This window comes from Mycteria americana, chromosome 15 (assembly GCF_035582795.1).
Source record: "Mycteria americana isolate JAX WOST 10 ecotype Jacksonville Zoo and Gardens chromosome 15, USCA_MyAme_1.0, whole genome shotgun sequence".
NCBI classification, from domain to species: domain Eukaryota; kingdom Metazoa; phylum Chordata; class Aves; order Ciconiiformes; family Ciconiidae; genus Mycteria; species Mycteria americana.
The window spans coordinates 2,315,659-2,334,629 of record NC_134379.1 but is presented as its reverse complement, the minus strand read 5'-3'; the positions used below and the strand labels follow the sequence as shown (position 1 = coordinate 2,334,629).

At 40.3% G+C, this 18,971-nt stretch overlaps 1 protein-coding gene across 4 annotated transcripts in view; it reads right to left on the bottom strand.

Moving 5' to 3' along the window:
• Positions 1-351: 351 nt before the first annotated feature.
• The window catches only part of SYNRG (synergin gamma), a 44,591-nt gene continuing 25,971 nt past the window's right edge, over positions 352-18,971 (bottom strand). For 2 of the 4 annotated variants that reach the window (XM_075517679.1, XM_075517683.1), the window contains 8 exons: positions 11,439-12,035; positions 10,920-11,083; positions 10,127-10,180; positions 9,287-9,383; positions 8,850-8,998; positions 5,849-5,959; positions 5,361-5,396; positions 352-4,335 (listed from right to left, as the gene is read on the bottom strand). In XM_075517679.1, coding sequence (XP_075373794.1) covers positions 4,204-4,335; positions 5,361-5,396; positions 5,849-5,959; positions 8,850-8,998; positions 9,287-9,383; positions 10,127-10,180; positions 10,920-11,083; positions 11,439-12,035 — 1,340 coding nt within the window. In that variant the 3' untranslated portion in view covers positions 352-4,203. Of the gene's footprint in view, positions 4,336-5,360; positions 5,525-5,848; positions 5,960-8,849; positions 8,999-9,286; positions 9,384-10,126; positions 10,181-10,919; positions 11,084-11,438; positions 12,036-18,971 lie in introns of those variants that run through there. The other 2 variants (XM_075517680.1, XM_075517682.1) reach the window with 2 other exon arrangements.

Sequence of the window (18,971 nt, the reverse complement as noted above, 5' to 3'; positions counted from 1 at the left end):
GGATTGCTGCGAGCACACCAGTGGGATTTGAGGGGAAGATCATTCTTCCTGCTCCCCATGGGCTTTCCCAAATGGACAGTACCTTAAGCGCTTGCAGAATATTTTATATGTTACTCGGTGAGGCATCTTTCAAATCCTAGCCACAAAGAAGGTTTCACTTACACAGCTTCATTATGTTTAAGGCCCTTTTTGTCAACCTTCAAGGCTTCTCCCGCGTCACGGGAGGGCTTCTCCCTGCCCGTGTATTTCTGCGGAGCTCTCACCGGAGATGACAGCCTTTGGGTACCAGCAAGGAGCAAAAGCAACATTTTTTTCTGGCTGCGTCCTGGAACAAGCCACTTCACAAGTTGGTCAGATATGAAATGAGCTCTTTATTGAAAACAAGGTTTGAATCTCAACAAAGGATTTATAAAGCATTGCAAGAATTAAGGAAGTAAACAATGTACTAAAGTCCATTAATAACACCTACTCTCATTGGATTTAAAATACCAGCAGTGGCTCCAGCATAGCACAAACCGAAACAGCTCCAACTACTAATCGCAAAACCACTTCTACAAGACAAATAACATTCACCCAGAGGGAAGAAAAAAGAGTCACACTATAAAGACAAGTTTTCTGACCACTTTTCTTCATAAAATTATGACATTTATATTTTAATATTGAGAACTGGAATTAAATACAGGCCCAGGGAGCGAAAAAATCTTTCAGAAGAAGTAGTTTGTGCAATAGCAGCTTTTATTGAAAAGGCAGTTTTTATTTCCAGTTTAATTAATCTGACATGCGGCTAACTAGAAAGCGGCGCATTCCGCGGGTTTTCATGAACTTCTTTCTCAACCTTAGGTCGAACTTCACTATCGCTTCACATATATACCGCACGACTTGCAAGGAAGGGGCTGCTCAGAACAAACCCAGGTGAAGAGAAGCTGCTGCCAGAGAGGGAAAGTCGGCGAATGGCCAAGTGCAGAACGGAACAATTCCCACGCCACAAATAACCTCCGAGCGGCTACAGCCGATACGGGCCAACAAGCTTGGGGGGACACTCAAACCAAACCACGGCAATGGACGGGCAGGGGAATAGGCCGGAGCAGTCCGCTCGCTCCCCCCACCAAGGAAAAACGGCAACACACGAAGGCAGCACAGAAGCATCAGGAATACAGCCGGGCAAAGTGATATATACATTAAATAACCAAGCGAATAACCTGTTAAAATTCAAAATATACACAAATACATAGAAAAATTACTTTCCGTAGGTAACCCCAAGGCAGCTCCAGAGAACACATACATTAAAAAAAAAAAAAAGAAAACCACATTTCTCACTTTTTTCCTAGTGAAAGAATACATGCAGAAAAAGCAGTTACATTTATAAAATTCAACCCAAACCAAAGCAAAAGGCAGCGTGTCCGTTAGCCTGTATGCAAAGGAAGCAGGGGAACGTGGTCTGTTACAATGCACTGTAGAAAATACTGTAACCTTGGATACAGATTGCAAGGACACTGGGCTTTGGCTGGCAATGTAATATCTGAGAAGATGCCGAATGCCACAGTGAGTCATGGTAATGACTGGGATCTGTAAGGGAGACGATCCTCATTGTGCAATGCCTTTATCAAGGGTATCTACCTGCACAACATTTGGTGTATTCCCATGACGTCAAGGTGTTCAGTTCAGAAGAACGCTTTCTGCTTGCCACAAACACAGTAATGTTGCCTGCTGCTTTCCCTTCTGTAGGGAGCAAGCAAGCGGTAGTGTCATACTTCAGTAAGCTCTGCTGCAATTATAATTGTAAATGTCGATTCCTTATTTTTATGGGCCAAAAGACGCGCTGGATACATCTCAGAGAGGGAACTTACTTGCTTAACAAGTACAAGAGAAACATCACTGAAAAATGCTTTTATGGCAATATAGCTGGTACTGTATGTGAAATACTGGTTGCTTTAAGTTTCACATTGTGGCCTCTTATTTGTGGCATTCTCTTTTAATTAGAAAAAAAATCCTATCTAGCTAAGTGTTCAGGAACTGTGGTGGAAACCCACGCTAACAATAAACTCCCTTTTCCCAGTATAGCATTTCATCAGCAACAGCCTTTGCGTCAGCCAGATACTCAAAACCACTTGAGAAGTCCCCTTGCTACCGGCAAGACGAGGCATTTGCTTGAAGTCAGACAATGCTTAAGTGCTTCTGTAAGCCAGTATGCAAAAGCGAGCGCCGGCTTACTGCGCTGAGCAGACCCCAAACATCCATAGGGATACTGGCCCTGGGGATGCATACAGCAGCCCCTAATTATGATGGAAAACAACGTATGTGGTCAAAAGCTATGGTGCTGACTGCCGTGACTATTTCACACCTAATAAATGAAACAGGGAGCAAGCAATGAGTGACTGCCCTTTTTTTTGATAATTACTGGGCAACAGAAGGCAGGCAGTCACTGTCACACTATTGAAAATCTGCCACCTGATTAGCTTGAGCTTGCGACTAGAGGCACGAGTTGCTTATTTTATGAATGAGCTAATTTCAGGCAGCAGAAAGATTTATTTTAATTTGTGTAAATAAGGGGCCAGACACCTAGCACTCCCATTAGCCAAGATTGTTTCATTTGATATAATGAATAGTTTAGTATAACTAAGCCCCTCCCCTTTTTTTTTTTAAATACGAAGCATCATTTTTCCTCATTGTAATTTCTGTTTCAGCAAATAACCACTGGTCAGCGTCAGCTACTCACAATGGAGGCAAGATTAACTTGGAAAAGCTGTTGATATCTTTGGAGAGAAGGGAGATTTTCTAGAGATCTGAGAAACTTAAGTCAAAGAATTAAGAAGCAAGTTGTACCCGATGGATACACACCCCACTTCATTCACTGCAGACTGAGTAAGACTGTAGAGTGATAAGGCTCTCGTAATAATGCCATGAAGCTCCCACTAGGTTTAACATTCTGTAACTAGCACTAAAGCTGATCGCTCTGTCATCTGGATATTGTATCTGAAGAGAGAATCAGGTACTTCAGATGTACGGGGAACATTTTGTGATAGTCTGTTATACTAACCTCCTCCTGTCCAGTTATGTGTGCCTACCACAAGCAAGGAAAGGGCAGGTGTGCAATAGCCTGCTTCAGAAAACAGCCTGCTTGAGAAGAGCAACTTCAGTGCTAAATCACACCCACCCGTAGCAGGAGCTAAGGGCCATCTTGTGCTGCCAGTTCTGAGTCAGAGAAACACGTTATTACAGATAGCGCTAGACTGCACAAGTTACACGCAGACATCCCATCAAGAAAAGCGTATTAATGTCCAAAAAAGGTTATATATATATATATATATACACACACACAGGAGCAGACACGCTGTATCAGTGGAGTCCAATTTTCAATGGTGATGCAGCCACACAACTACCAAAGGGCCAGGTGGAACACAACAAATCATACCTGTAGTTCAGGACAAGTCCAAGGAAGGAGTTTGTCTGTATTTATAACAGAGTACCAAAGACTCCAAGTTTTAAAATCCAGCTGCCTGTACTAAAGAATCCAGATGTTACAGGGAAAAGTTCAACAATTTTTTCAAGTCCTTATCCCCCAGTACTAACCAGTTATGCATACAAATACAGTATAATTTACAACACAGAACAGTGGAAGTATAAATATACAACAGCTCTCTGCAGTCTCATTCCTTTTAAGTCAATAATTCATTTTGCCTTGAAAGTTACTGTGACTCGTGCATTGTATGCACTGTAATATTATAGCAGCAAATATCTAAAGAAAAACATCATGGTCCATATACCAAAAACATTAAAGAAAAGATTTGTTTGCAAATATGTACTTCAAGTATTTAAGTGGTCACTTCTATGCAAATCAGTCTAACATTTCAGTTTTTCTTGGAAGCTAGGTACTGGCCTCTCTCAGAGGTTTATGCACTTGGTTAGCAGACTGCTTTTTAGACAAAGACTACCCGCTTTCATCTTGAGAAAGACTGAAATGCCGCATTTTTTGCCACACTACATTTTTTTCTGGTTATTTCTGAAACCCTGGCCATTTCAAGTGAAATTCTTCACGAGCACTTTGTATGTGACAGTGGCTTTAACCCGTTACAGTACAAAAATCAAACCGAAACATTTCAAACACTAACCACACCTCAAGCCTTTCCACTTACCCTATCACACCATTTACCCCAAGGGTCCTGCATTATTAGACCCGATACTCCATCTTCAGTGCAACTACTTTCAGAGCAGGTCTGGCAAAATGAGACCTGGAGGTTTTGGCTCCACGCAGTTGATCCAGAAATTTGCACAGCTTGCATGGTATTGGTGCCCTCCATACGCCAGCTTAAAGTTATCCGTTTCCGAATTAAAGGCCTAAAATAACAAGAATTGAAACACGTGTGACAGTCTCATCTACTCCAGGATCTAGAAACTAGAGTGGAAAATGGGTACGGCACAGGTATCACCCAGAATGGCACAGCATGGTAGGACCCTCTCACTCTGAACAGGCCACCCAATAAACAAAATTTTATTTTAGTCTGCAAAGTGTTTGCAGGTGGACAAAAACTCCAGCCATCACACCTGATGCACACTTTGCCTGTTACACCCCGTATTAAGGGAGCCCTCTGGTTAGCATGCTGCCTGATCTGACACCTGGCAACTAACTCACCTTGTTTCATGCATCTTCTACTTCTGCTACGTATCCATGCAAGATAAACGCTTGTTCTGCCAGCCAGTAGATAGCTACTGCATTTATTTCACTGGCTCAGATTCTGCTGTGATTTAGGCAGGTGCAATTCTTGATATTAGTGGTATTTCAGGTTGAATTGGATCTACTTTCTTCTGTTAATTGGATCTGCTTTGCAACAGGAGCTTCTGAACAGAGTGTGTGAAGCCATGAACGAGCTTAAAGCATCTTGGTGTTTGTTGCTAGGAGATACTTTCCAATGCTTCACAGCTACCTACTTTAAAAAATATTCTAACCCTGTTCCCCACACCCTGGATTTCCTGCAGATTTCTAAAAATGCCATTGCCTACTACGTATAGCCAAAAGTCAATATTTGTAGCAAACCCCCCCTACGGTTCCCCCCCTTCTGCAACAGACACACAGGCAGCTACAAATTCAGAAACTCACTGCAGTGAATTTTCTACCACACCACAGAAGTAGCACAAAACCAGAAAGCTGTTCACAAGATACAAGCATGCAGACAAGACAAAGGGGAGGCTCTAGAGCATGTTAGTTGATCGGATCAAGTGTTACGGTCACAAAAAATGACTAGAAGAAAAGGATTCATGATTGGTGCAATTGAGAATGACAGCTGAAGGCCAGTTAGCAGTTCAGCCTTCCACACTCAACTAAGAATGATTCTATAAAGAGTATGTTTTTTACAGGTTCATACTTTTCTAGGAAGCTCTTCCACAGGTTTCTCTTCTTTCTGAAATAACGTTGAAACCAAAAAGTCAGCAAAACTGCCGATATATGTTAATGGGTTGGCATTGCTCTGTACATATCCTGGGATTCCCTCCCAGCTCTGTTAATTGCAATAGTCCCCTCCTGGTGATCCTCAGAGATGCATTTCATAAAGAAAAGTCACGAAAAGATTTTTATTTTTAAAAAAATATATATACTTTTTAAGTCTTAGTATCCCAGTTTCCTCCCCATTATGAACAATTTAACTCAACCCTTTATCCACATCCGTGTCACACCCAAAGCCCAATGAATATAGGACATTGACTATTTGAGTTCCATCTGTAGGTCAGATTTTGCCTTTGCCACTTCCAGTTACAAATTATAGCCGTGAAAATTTTTTAAATACACCCAAGACCTAAATGAAAGTCCAAACTGTAAATTAAAAATTAGTTTCACAGTAGAGGCCATTATACTCACTTTACTTCTTGAATCCACGTTTAGGAGGCACACTCCACAGGCAAGATCTTGGGCATTTTTAATCCCTGGACGCAGCATACAAGAAGAGAAATCCAGTGAGTTTTCATCTGGCTAAAGAAACAAGACAATAAAATTTAGGCATTCTCAGTGACTGAAGAAGTTTCAGACATCATGATAAAAATTATTGATCTGGTTGCTACCGAGAGCCACGGTATCACAACCGGCAACACGGCAGGGATGACATATTTCATTTTCTCATAAACTGATGCGTGATTTAATCAAAGCCATTAGTATGTATTTGCAATCCTGCTATGCAATCTCCATCAGCATTAATTTATAGCACTCAAGCTCTTGAAAAAGGGTTAGACTACAAAGGAAGGAATTCTTAAGTTCCACGTTCCCACATCAAAAGGGGAAGAAAGTTCTGAGGAAAGAGCCCAGGCGGCGGCTGCTACATTTCAACTGCAGCGTATTAAGAACTGGACGAAGATAAACAGTGGTATGCAACAACTATTTGTGCAGCTGCAAGGAAACGAGCCATCGGCCAGCACAGCTTTCACGAGTTTGTATTTGAAGTGGTGTCTGTATCAGTGTTTATTGTCCTGAATTCCGTATTATTGCCTGATCAAAAAAGGGCAGTTGTTATTCTTTCTGAAGGTTTTTCTGAAGCTAGAATATGGCACAGCAGTACAAAATGGGATATTAAGGTTAACCAAAGCATAGAAGAATTAAGGTCACCAGCCATACACAAGCTCAGGTTAAAGCGAGGCAAAGGATGGGGGAATAAGCCTGCAAATAAGTAATAAATTAGTATAGTCATTTTTCCGGTACACAATCTTACATTTCAGCCACAGGATAAATGATAATTTAAAACTTTGCGTAAGGATGGTATAAAACTGTGGAAGCTTTGCTTGCAGATAGTAGTGCAAATAAACACAACGACTAGAAATGCAAGAAGCTTAAAAAAATGGTGTGGTCACAGAACACGTGTACTCTTAATCCATACTCTAGGTATGCTGATCACGCTCCCCTGCTGAATAGCTGGAGAATAATTGGAATCCTGAAAAAAAACACCCTTTAATCTTTAAGTAGATCAATCAAATTAATAAAGGCACTCTAATATTTGTTTACCAAATGCATGAGTGAAGCAAATGAGAAGGTCATCCTGTAATTTGCAGTGAAAAACCACAAGGCTGTGCATAAAATTACCTTGTAACAAAATCCTTTAAAAGATAAAATTAACCTTCCAAGCACATGCCTCTGAGCTAGAATACTTCTCTCTACTTAATTGGCACTTCTGCATCATTTGGGATATGTGACTGCAACACCAGGGGAAGAAGGTATGGTTCCACACCTTCCAGTGACCCAGGTGGAGAAGAGAAACAAAAAGGACTGATTCGGAGAGCTACAGGAGTCAGGAGTCCCTGTCTCTTAGGTAACTTCAGAGGTACTGTGTGTATACGAGAAGTCATTATTCGCAGCTCCAGTATGCTTAAAATTTAGCTGGACTGCTACCAGCCAGGAGCCGCTGCAGCTCGGAGGACACGTGGCCAAGCTTTGGACTTTAAGGTAATCCCTGTAATCTTCCAAGGAAAAGCACTTTAAGAACTGAATTTTAATCCACTTGCTTAAATCAGGAGAGGATCCTGATAGCTTTTTAGATTGTTACTATCAACAATGCCAGAGTTCAAACAGATGAATCCCAGCCTATCAACTTCATCTGCCAAGCAGTAAAATATTGACAGTATAAATTTCATACTATGACAGGCTTTGTGCAACACAGGACATCAGCGAAAATACCTCCTTGCCACCACTGTTTGTACTGGAGAGGTTTAAAATGTGTAAAAAGTGTGTAAAAAGGGACCGATCATTTATAATGTTTGTGTTGCAGGGAATGACAGTGAGCTATTGGATGGTTGGCTATAAGATGGTTATTTCAAGCAGAAACCAAGTACTCTGGGCCTTATTTATAAACAAGTGTTTATTGGGGAGCAAAAATCTTTAGTGGCCATAGTTGCATTGCAAGAAGGAAGCCACAACTTAAAATGTTCAGTGAAAACATAACCATGGTAATGATCTGCTTATGGATGCTTGATGCGATGTACTGATACTAAGAGTTAGAGACTCCTTGGGTATATACTGAGTTAAAGGGATCCATCATGCAAGACGATATCAAGCACCTACAGACGGATGAGTCCCTAAAAATATGAGTTTTACCATGGTTAAAGAAAGTAATTTTGCACATTGTATTTCCTGCAACATACATACACAAAAAAGTGCAAGGTATTTAATGGCAAGGTGATTTTCTTGCCTTCTAAGTGTGTGTATTCTGTACCTGGCCCCAATGTGCCCCTCTTTTTCCCAGTTCCTTTGCAGACCCTTCCCATGGCGTGCTCCTTCTCTTAAAGGCCACCCCTCAGGCAGCCCCTCCCCATCCCTCCTTGTAACACTCGCCCAGTTATGGAGAAAGCTCTCAAGCTCCTACCAGACTGTCTCAGAGCAATTGAGCTTTTTCTGGCAGTTCTATTCAGAGGAGGAAAAGCCATTTAGTCTGTAGCAGGAACCAAAACAAACTTAGGCACTTCCAAATGCAGAGAGAAAGGGAAACAGTTTAGTTATTCCTGTGTTGCTACATTGTGAGCTCCTGTATTGTGAGCATTAAAACTAATTGCAGGGATATTACAAAGACAAGATATGTCCATATTATTCTGGCTTCATAAAATGACTTATTTAGATTTTACTAAATTTCCCTTATTGGAGAGGTCCATGGACACATAGGATGTGTCATCTAAATCATTAAGACACTAAGTAAGATAACATCACATTTGTACATAAATAACAGTTTTCTTACAGAGAGCTTTAAACTGGATTTCACGAATAAGTGCACTTCCATTTTGTAAGAGAAAAACAGAAACTGTAAAGTTAGGACACCCCGTGAAGTCACTTTACATATAATTATGACATTTCTTTTAGTAAAGACATAGCTTATTGTTGGTCTTACCGTTAAAGCAGCAAGTGACATGAAGCTTATTAGGTTGTTCCACACTTTATCAATATCCTTCAGCAGCTGCTGGAGTTTCTCACTACAAACAGCAGTTGCTTTGATACCCAGTTCAACTCTCTTCGTTACTCTGTAGACTTCAACAACCCCTGTTGATATAAAACACAGCGCAGGATTGCAGAGAATTCACTGCAAGCACAGGTTCCTGAAACTGTAACTCAGAAACAGCACAGAATAGGCACGGCACAGGAAAGGTGGTCATGGATGGTTATTTCAAAGTAGTAGTTACATTTATTTAGCAGAAGGGTTTTGTTCAGTATTTCGGTGCAGGCAAAGATTAAGCTAAAAAGCAATACCATTTCGGAAACAGTGATTATATATTACCATTTTTCAGAGGAGAACTTTCAATGTAAGAGGCATGGTAAATTAAAACATACCTAGTAAATATTCCATGCCTTGAGCAGACTGGATAACTTCAGTGCAAACAGATGAACTACTTATTCCATTTAAGGTATCATTTGCTTTCTTTATGACCTGGTGGAAATGAATTTCATAAAACGATGGTGTTATCTACCTTAAAATAATTATTACGAACAAGATTGTCCCCAACAGAAACTGTTATACAAAAAAGGAGGAAAATTAAATAAGAAATAATTGCCATACTCCATCACATGTTTTTATATATTCATGCTGTAACTACAAGTAGATCAAGGGAAAAGTATGACCATTTAAAACCTTAACGTATTCCCCCAAATATTTTCATTACCAAAATAAGTTTTAAGAGTATGCATGCATTGCTATCTAGTTTAATAATAGCATTCACAGTTTTGGCTGTCTAATACTCAAATGCAAAGAAGAAATGTTAAGGAAAACTAATCTGGCTGTGAAACATCTGACACCCGTTACCAGAAAATTAATGGCCCCTCCGCACAGCACATTAAACAAGCCTGTTTCTCAAGAAGCGCTGAAGAGCCAGATGCTGGTATCAACGCCCCAAACAACACGCCTTACTGGGCACCCAAAACACAGGAACACCAAATTAACTCATTAACTTGAAAATTTAGGCAAAAGCCAAACTAATCACAAATGACAGGGAGATTAGTATAGGATCTTTAACTGAGGAGGTAATGCTTCTGCTGTGTGACAGCTTTTGGTTTAAAAATTGTAATCCACTTGGGCTGATTCACACCCTTTCTATGCCTACATGGTCTTAAACACTGGATGAGGTGGTACCTACAGGAAGGAGGAAAAGGTTTCGGAGGAGACTATACACTTACTTGCAGGGCACTCTCCAAGCATCTTTGCCATTCATACGCATACCTCTCACTTTCCTATTTGAAAGAAAAGGACAGTCTGAATCTTGTTCCCACACACATTTCCCTTTCTCCTATCACAACAGACATACAGTAGACAGGTATTTTAAGAGACTATTTGCAGATTGGCTATGTAAACTTTTAACATACGTATTCCTAATTTTTCCCCCATTCTTTAAATATTCTCTTTGCACCTGAACTCTAAAATTTGATTTCTGGGAGTTAGAACTAGTTTCAAAAGGAAGAACATATATGAATGGGCAAAAAGTTTGCATTGCACGTATCTACTCCCGACACATTTGTTACAGGTCTGCTGTTCTAGAAACAGGGATTAGCAGAATTTAACCTGAGTCCATTTCCCATCTATTCTCAAGATGAGCAAGAGAAATAACTACCACACAGCCAAAAAAGTTAAGCCATTTCCCAAAGCCAATGGTCTCAGTGCCAAAGCTGGGATTAGATTTAAGTTGTAACTAATTTCCAGTTACAAGCTTAGACTGCAAGGTCAGGTGATTCTGACTGACTTTCAGACAACAGCATTGTTTTCCCACTTCACAAGACTTTAAAGACAGGAAAGAAGAAACCTCTTTTATAAGCAGTTTCCAATCAAAACATTTAACCTCACCCAGATGCCCTCTTAGAATCATACCCTAAATTCAAATAGCTGAAGTCCCAAAGAGTTGGGATACAGAACACCCTTGATATCGTACTGATGAAAGTCATTGCCAATTTACGTGTATTCCAGATAATTCCTTACCTCAACTTCCCCAGTCAAGTCTTTGTACTTGTCTCTGATGACAGGCAAAGCAGGCTTCTCACTCAGAGTATTTGAACGATCTCTAAATGGCTGTTCCAAAACCGGTAAAGGTGAAGAGCGACTTATTTCTCGGTCACCTAGGCTTAAGCTCCTTTTATGAGACCCTAAAAAGTTAGGATATAAACAAGTCAGTCTTTTACTCATAAAGGCACAGACTACTTCAAATGAATAAAGTAGTAGCAAGGGATGCACTACTACTCCAGAAGAACAAAGCCTTCTATTTACTCGGTGACTGGTGCAAATTTCCCCAGTTCCTCAATTCTTACAATTTTTTGGCACAATTTTTTTTTTCTTCTAGAATGAGACCTGCTCCAAAAGCAATAGAAATCAGTGAGAAGATTCAGCTCGTTTCCAGTAGCCTTTGGAACAATCCCCATTGGCTAATTTATAATTTGATTAGAAAATTAGCCTTTGATAAGCACATGCATTATGAGCTTCCTGCACCCCGAGCAGGCTTACCTTGAACAGACAGGTCAAAGGTAGCCAGTTCACTCTTGATCATTTCTTCACTAGATTTCACCTTGCCTTGGGAAGTTGCCACCAAGAAGTCAAACTTGCTGATTTTTGGCTTTTCACTCTGGAATTCTCCAAAGTCATCTGTAGATTCTCTTCGCAGTTCAGAAGAGAGACCACTAGCAAGGAAGTCTGCCTCTTGATTTGTGTCAGCTGCTGCATCCTGTGCTTCTGCTGAAGGTCTTGCAAAATCACCAAAGTCTCCAATGTCATCGTCACTTGGAGCGCTGGATATTGGTCCAGAGTCTTTAAAGTTTGCAAAGGCTGCAAAGGAAACATCCTGTAAAGCATCCTCACTAGAAAAGGTTGTCACTTTGGAAACTGTTGTCATGGTAATGTTTTCTGAACTGCCAAACAAGGTCTCCTTCTTCTGAAGGACAGAAGTAGCCGCAGAGGATCCACTTCCTGAAGACTGGACAAAGGAGGAGAGCTTCTTGCCCTGATGAATGTCTTCTTTGTCGGACCAGTCATAGCTTGCCAGGCTGCTCACTGCAGACCCACTGTTATAGCTTCCAAATGGGGCACATTTTAAGTCATCTATATCTGAGAAAAACAAACCCCTACAATTAGAAGCTGAAGTTGAAACGTTAATCTCTCTACACTGTATAAAAACAATAGCAACTTGCTAAGAGTCTTAAAGAACTGCAAGAACACACACAGTGAACTGTTGTTTCAATGAAGCTTAAACTAGAGTTTGCACAGAAATAATCGGAAGAATACCTAAGCATTTCATACCAAAAAAATCTCCATTTAATAAATGTCAGCCTTGACCTTTGAGTATTGCCTTATTTTTTAAGCTGAAAGTCACCATCCCACTACGGGTAGTGAAGAAACACTAGAAAAATAAATGTTTCTAGACAGTACAGACTGCACAGATCACCAGTTCAGTTTTCTGATGCTGGCTGCAGAATCTACAATTAAAATGTAAATATTAGCAACTCAAACATCTTATTGCATTATTTCATCTTCTCAAAACCAACCACACAGAAAACTGGGCTAACTTTCCCATTCCCTCTGATGAAGTACTAATACACTTTAATTTTATATTCATGCTTTGACACAAATAATGTATAAAAATGTGTTGCAAGAATTTAAAAAAAAAAATAGAAATCCTGTTTAAGCTTATCACAGTTACTGCAGCGCCGCACGGCCGACTCTTCAAACTTACAGGTTCCAAGAATGACATGAATATTGCGAAGATCGTGTTTTAGCTTTTACAAGCTATTTATTCAGTTAAGTATAGAGAAAATCCAATTATTTCGCAGAAAGCTCCAAACATTTATACTCACCCGGCAATTATATGGGCCAATAGGTTCTTCTCACTGCCATGAGCAGGTATAAGATGTAGCCTGGTGGCTTACATTAGAGCCAGCAAAGGAGCCTACACAGTGACCAGGGTCTGCTGGGCTTTGTCCGCTACTCATTCAACTGATCTTTCACGTTTAGACTGAGATTGATCCATAGCGAAGGCACAGAGAGCCAGGGGCTGGGTAGTTTTCATTAAAGCATTCAAAAAAACCAAAAAGCCCTACTATACTACGTTTGGCACTCGTTTTCCAGCATTAACAATTGTCAGTTTGGATTAGACATTCAGCCGCTGCTCAGTGCCTAGGGTCAAACGGGCTCAAGGTAAAGCAAACCCAAACCAGAAAATATATTCTCTTAGCATCGTCTTAGCTGAGACTCTTTTGATAAACATTACGGTCTCAACTGGCTGGCACGCAGTAGCAGCAACTTGGTTTAACAGAGCCAGAACAAGCTGACTTTCCAGCCGCCCTCTTTATTCAATCCGGCCACACCAGCCCGAGGATTAAGCCGTTTTAACAAAACATTTCTGCCTTCATTTATTCATTTTACTGGAAGGGGAGAGCACGTTATTCTTTAGGCTGCTTTCCAGGCATGACCCACATACATAGCTAATTAAAAAGTCCAACAAATATACAATTTAATGATAGAGTTTAACGGCTACTACAATAAAGCGAAAAGGCCCTTTGCAATGGGTAGCGAGGCATGGCATGTCACCTATCAGATTTTCCTAAGGGATAGTCTTCCTGCAGCTGCTGCATTTGCACATGACAGCATCGCAATAACAAACATTAGCACCTTGCATATACGCAGCAAGGTTTCAAAGTGCCATTCGAATAATAAATTTGTAGAGCAAGCAGTTTACAGAAGGGTAAACACGAGAGATGAAATCACCTGCTTATGGCAAAACTGAACTGAAAGAAGGCTCCGAGGTGAAAAGGAGCTGACTTGCAAGGGATCAGTAATTTATCACAAGAAACCACACCTTGTGCTCTCAAATATACGGTTTTGTTTAAAGAAGTTAAATGAAAGCTTCGCTAGCATTAAAGAGAGTGCCAGAATAGCCTCCAAAATGTTAGCCAACTGTAATTAATCCTGGGATCTTGAAAATACCACAGTGTACTAGGCAACCTCTTTTTTTTTTTTTTTTTTTCCAATTTGCGTTGACTCCAAAACCCAGGAAAGATTTAAACATCGCTATTGTTTCGGTGTTCGCCAGGAAATGAAAAGAAAGAGTGATGATCCTACTGTGAAGATCTGCACAATCTATTGTGAATGATTTCTTTGATAACTGGGAAGAGTTTGAGCTAAAAACACATCCTAAAGGACCAGGTCCGCGTACTCCTGGTCTGATCCTGGCTCGGGGACAGGCAGGATGAGCAGCAGGCTTCGGTGGGAATGCTGAACTCCCCAGGCTTCGCCTGCAATCAATAGGTCACGGCAGGGAAGGCAGAACAATATTTTAATTATTCACAAAGATTCAAGATTCTCTACGTGAATTCATGCAGACATGAAACCCATCTGCATAGGTGTAAGAGCCAAAATGAAATGTAATAGTTCAATTCTATACATTTTATTTATTTGGACAGTTACTCTGGTGAACAAACTTTCCTAAGAGGATCATATTACAGGAAAAATACTGTGTTCAGAGACAAAGTGTTTACAGCTAAAGCAGTCCTAAAACTATTTATTGAAAAGTATGAAAAATAAGAATGTATGTGTAACTGTCCATAATCCAAGGTAAACTAGCTTTTATAAGAATTTTTATTCTATTGCAAAAAAAAGCCAACGTTTTGCTGTGCCATGCACTGCACTTCACAGAATCATTTGCCACAAGTTAGATGGTTTTGAATAGAGGAAGTAAAATCATAACCTTTGTCATAGCTGCGGCAAAACTAAAGGCTTATCTAAGCTCCTAGCACATTTGCTGCATAATGAAGAGAGGAGCATTTTCCCCCCCCGGCAGGTAGCAGAGCAACTTGCCACCAGATTAATAAGCGAAGCAGCAGTTTACTTGTGAAAAGCACTTCTTGGTTGACCCTAGAGAACTCTTCGTGATGTTGGCGTCTTTATTATTGGCAAAAAGATTGTTTTATTAAGCAGTGTTAAGAACTGCTCCTCCAATAGCCTTTTTCTTAAAGGCCACAGATATGTTTAATAAATAAAAAAGCTCCACTTAAAATGCTGCAGTTATTGCCTCCAATGTAATAAAAGCTTCATTTTGCTGGTATGGCAATTCAAAATTTATAAAGATGCATGTGTATCAGTAATATTTTCTTCAAAGCAAGAGATGATTAAGTGGAAAAAAATGAATTACTTCTAAGCATCACACTTAGCGAAGACAGATGCTATGGAGCTACTGCCATTTCCTCCTGGAGGATGCTTTTAGTAAGAACAGAATCTGAACTGATGAGAAGCATCAAATTTTATCAAAAAAAAGAGCAAAGACTAAATCCATTCAAAAGTCTATGAAAATGCTTTGTTTTGAGGATACACAATCTTTTTTGCAAGGTTAAAAGTGATTTCTTAGTTAGCATTTTTTTGAGAGTATACAGCAAATTCCCCATCGAAGCAGGGCAAATCTTAAATTGATCATGCGTTAGGAATCCTATAATCCTACCACAAGAGATGTATCAATAGATTTCAGTGAAATATATCGTCACAAAACAGTATTCCTTAGTAATCTCAGTAGCAATTCTGTGGTGTCTTCCAGAAACGACACAGCAGGTTTGAGTTTAGTTTTGTTCTAAAAATCCGAAAGCTCTTATGCCCAACATAGTTAAACCACATGTCATTGGCACTGTCAACTTTGCACTGGTGAGACCACAAAACACACCCCAGATTAAATACCCTGGCTATAAATTCTCAAATCACTTAAAGATGGGGGCAGGGTGGGAAGGGTGTGTGTGGGTCTGTAAAAATAAAAGGCAGATCCAGTCAAATATCACGTAACCACATTTTTTTTCCCTTAAAAATATTTTCTAGTGAACCAAGAATGGAAAAAGTGATCTTCACAGTGTCATGCTGGAGTGCAGTAAGTTTCCGAAAGCTTTAGAAACCAAACCTGATTTGTATTTCTTCCAAAGCAAAAGGTTTGAAATATTTACCATTTATTTTCCATTCTGAACTACCAAAACCATAGTCCAACCTGCCTGATCATCACCTGGGGACAGCGACAGCTATACAAGCCAGCCACGCAGCTGCTGGAGAGAGGCGGAGCGATAGCTGCCAAGGAATGTACAGGAGAATACTGACAGAGAATGAAATACAGCTAAAACACTGTATCCCAGTGTTATCTCATCTACAGAAAAACTTGGCACCCTTCACTTGAGCCAACTATAACAATTTATTTCAACTACCAAGGATTAAGTTATGGCTAGAGGCAATTTACAAGCTGGAGCCTTTAATGTCAACAGTTTAATCATTAAGGAAAACCCTTGACAGCATTAGTGACATTCTAAAGAAAACTGAAAAAGACAATTCAGAAGATTGTAATATATTTAGTGATTTTAACCAACACAGGAGACTTTCAAGTTTTTATATTTCAGTTTATATTAAATTCTGATGGATAAATAGAACTTGTGTCATATTTTGGTTGTTAGGGTGATGCAGGTGGTAGCTAGTTCTGTTCCGAGGGGAAGAACATCAACACACCAAACCCAGAGCTGTTACGCTGGGAACATTACCAGCGGTCTGAGCAAGAAGTCCAGAGACTGACCGGGGACAGGCACCACCTCCTCACCGCGTCCGCTGGGGCTTCACCTGATAAAGGCGGAGAGGAAAGCGGGAGAACAGAGAGGCTTGTACGTACTACTGCCATCTGTATCACGCCTATCAGCAATCGGAAAAATTCAAAGCCCATTTCTGGAACGGCGTTAATGATAAGGGGAGTTACTCCAATTTACTTTTGTTGAGGATGGCAGTACCTAGCACTGCTAAGGTGGAAACCATCAAGAATGCTGACTGTAAGAAGGAAAGAGGAGAGAAAAGCCTTCAAACCCTGTGGAATTAAAGCATTTGCCAATTATTTTTTAATTATAATGATAAACAACGTTTCACGGCAAAATAAAGACCCCCTGAGCTTGCATTGGAAGTGGAGAGACGGCTCAGCTCAGTCCTGCAGACGCCCAGGGCAGCTGCTGCGTCTCTGCACCCTTCGGCTCAGCTTGGAAGGCGTTCCGAAAACACGTACGCACCCTCCGCTGTGAGAGGCCTTCGCAGGATAAATAAGTGTTGTTAAGCTCTTCTGTTTGCAGAATTATACTAAATGAGAGCAAGTGAGTGAATTTGACTGTCAAGTCTGGACAAAAATGTAATGAAGTAGAGAGTCATGAACATTACTCTCCCTCCTCCAGGTATGATTAACTGAACAAATACTAATAGCACAAGCCCTGTAGAATTAAGTCTCAGGTTTATATGCAAGCCTTCAGTTCAAAAAGCTTTAGGGCTAGGCATAACCTACTGGTTCTCCAGAATGAAAGAGGGTGTTGTTTTGGGTTTTTTTCTCTTTCTTTTTTTTTTTTTTTTTTTAATTTTAAAGTCTCTCAAGATTGGCGTCAAGAAGAAAAAAAACAAACATATTCTGGTTTCTGGTCTGGTTTTTGCTCTTGTGGCAAGGAACTACAAAAACCCAGTTTGCGCTGGCGTAACACTTCAACTTTATTCCACATCTCAATTATTTTTAGCTTTTTACCTCGTCCACTAATTTGACATTAATCCCAAACTGCTAGTGGCTCAGGATTTGGAGGAATTAGAAGTGACATAATTATGTGACACAAATTTGCAGCTGTCATTCGTGTTTGAAAGCTTCAATATTTAGTAAGCCAGGACTTCCCAAACAGAAAAAGGAAGCAGGGCCCTTTACTTTGGGGCACTGATTAACTCACTCTAGATTAGCTAAATAAATATCAGAATATTGTTTAATGGGCTCCTACTCATAAAGGCCTAGATAGTGACACGTTTTCCAGTTGGTCCCCTCCACAAAGGCGTATCATAACCTTGGCTGGTGGCAGAGAAATCCAGATGAGGAGACAACGGGACAGAGAAAACAGGATTTCTGTCTTTGGTCTGAACTACCACCATACCCTCAAAACCAACTCACAGAAACAGCCCTGCCATCCACGCATCTCCTCTATTCAATCCCTCTCAAAAACTGCTCCTTTAAAAAAAAAAAAAATATTGTTTAGCCTGATATGTAAAGTTTCAGAAGCACACAGGGAGCGAGGTCAAAGCGTTGGAAGAGGAGAAAGAAGCTCACCCACACACTGCTCTGCAAGACAAAAGGCACCCGCCAGTTGAAGGGGATACTATAACTTTAAAATTTGTATTTTTTCAGGAAAAAGAGATACATTGCTGGTTTGCAACAAATCACACACATCCCCACATTTTCAAAATATGCCAAGATAATATTTATTAACACAGCAGGACTTACAGATCACAAAAGATAGTGAGACATAGGAGCTCGTAAGGGCGTTATCAGAATAAAGCATGCAGGTCAATACTTGCAGAAGAGAGATATCAAAGCAGATCTGAGAAGGCACATTCACACAGGAAATGTTTCGTTGAAATTAGACATTAGAAAAGCAGCAAAAAACCTGTAGTTGATTAAAATATACAGAGATCTCCAATAATGCCAAAGAAAAAGGTACTTTACAGATTTGTAAGTGCAGCAAATGGATAACCCTTTGAGAATACCCGGGCGAGGGTACGCTCTCGCTGCAACGTTTGGCAGGACACAGAACAAATTAGGTTCACGTAACATGACTAGGTGCTAATTAAAATACTTTTGTCTTGGAGTGAAACGTAAATTTGGGTTAAAAGCAGCAGCCTGATTGAAACTAACAGCATGCAGCCAGTGCTCAAAGGGTTATACGAAGTAAATGCAAGAGAAATCAGGCAACATTAGTATAATCTACCTTCCACACAAAGAGTTATAGCAAAGTTTAAAGAGACAGTATCCCCTTTGGAGAGAGCAAAACTGAAAACCTTTCTTCCCTCAGAGACCAAAGTCTGTCGTATGGGAAGCAACTCAACGATTTCTTTCTAATTCCCAGCTTAGCAACCTACCTGCCCATACCTGGAAGCTATGCAACATGAAATCTCAATAGCCAAAGGATAAAGACCTCTGTATTGGTATGTCAGAAAAGTCAAATCATTTATCAGCACCTCTGTCCC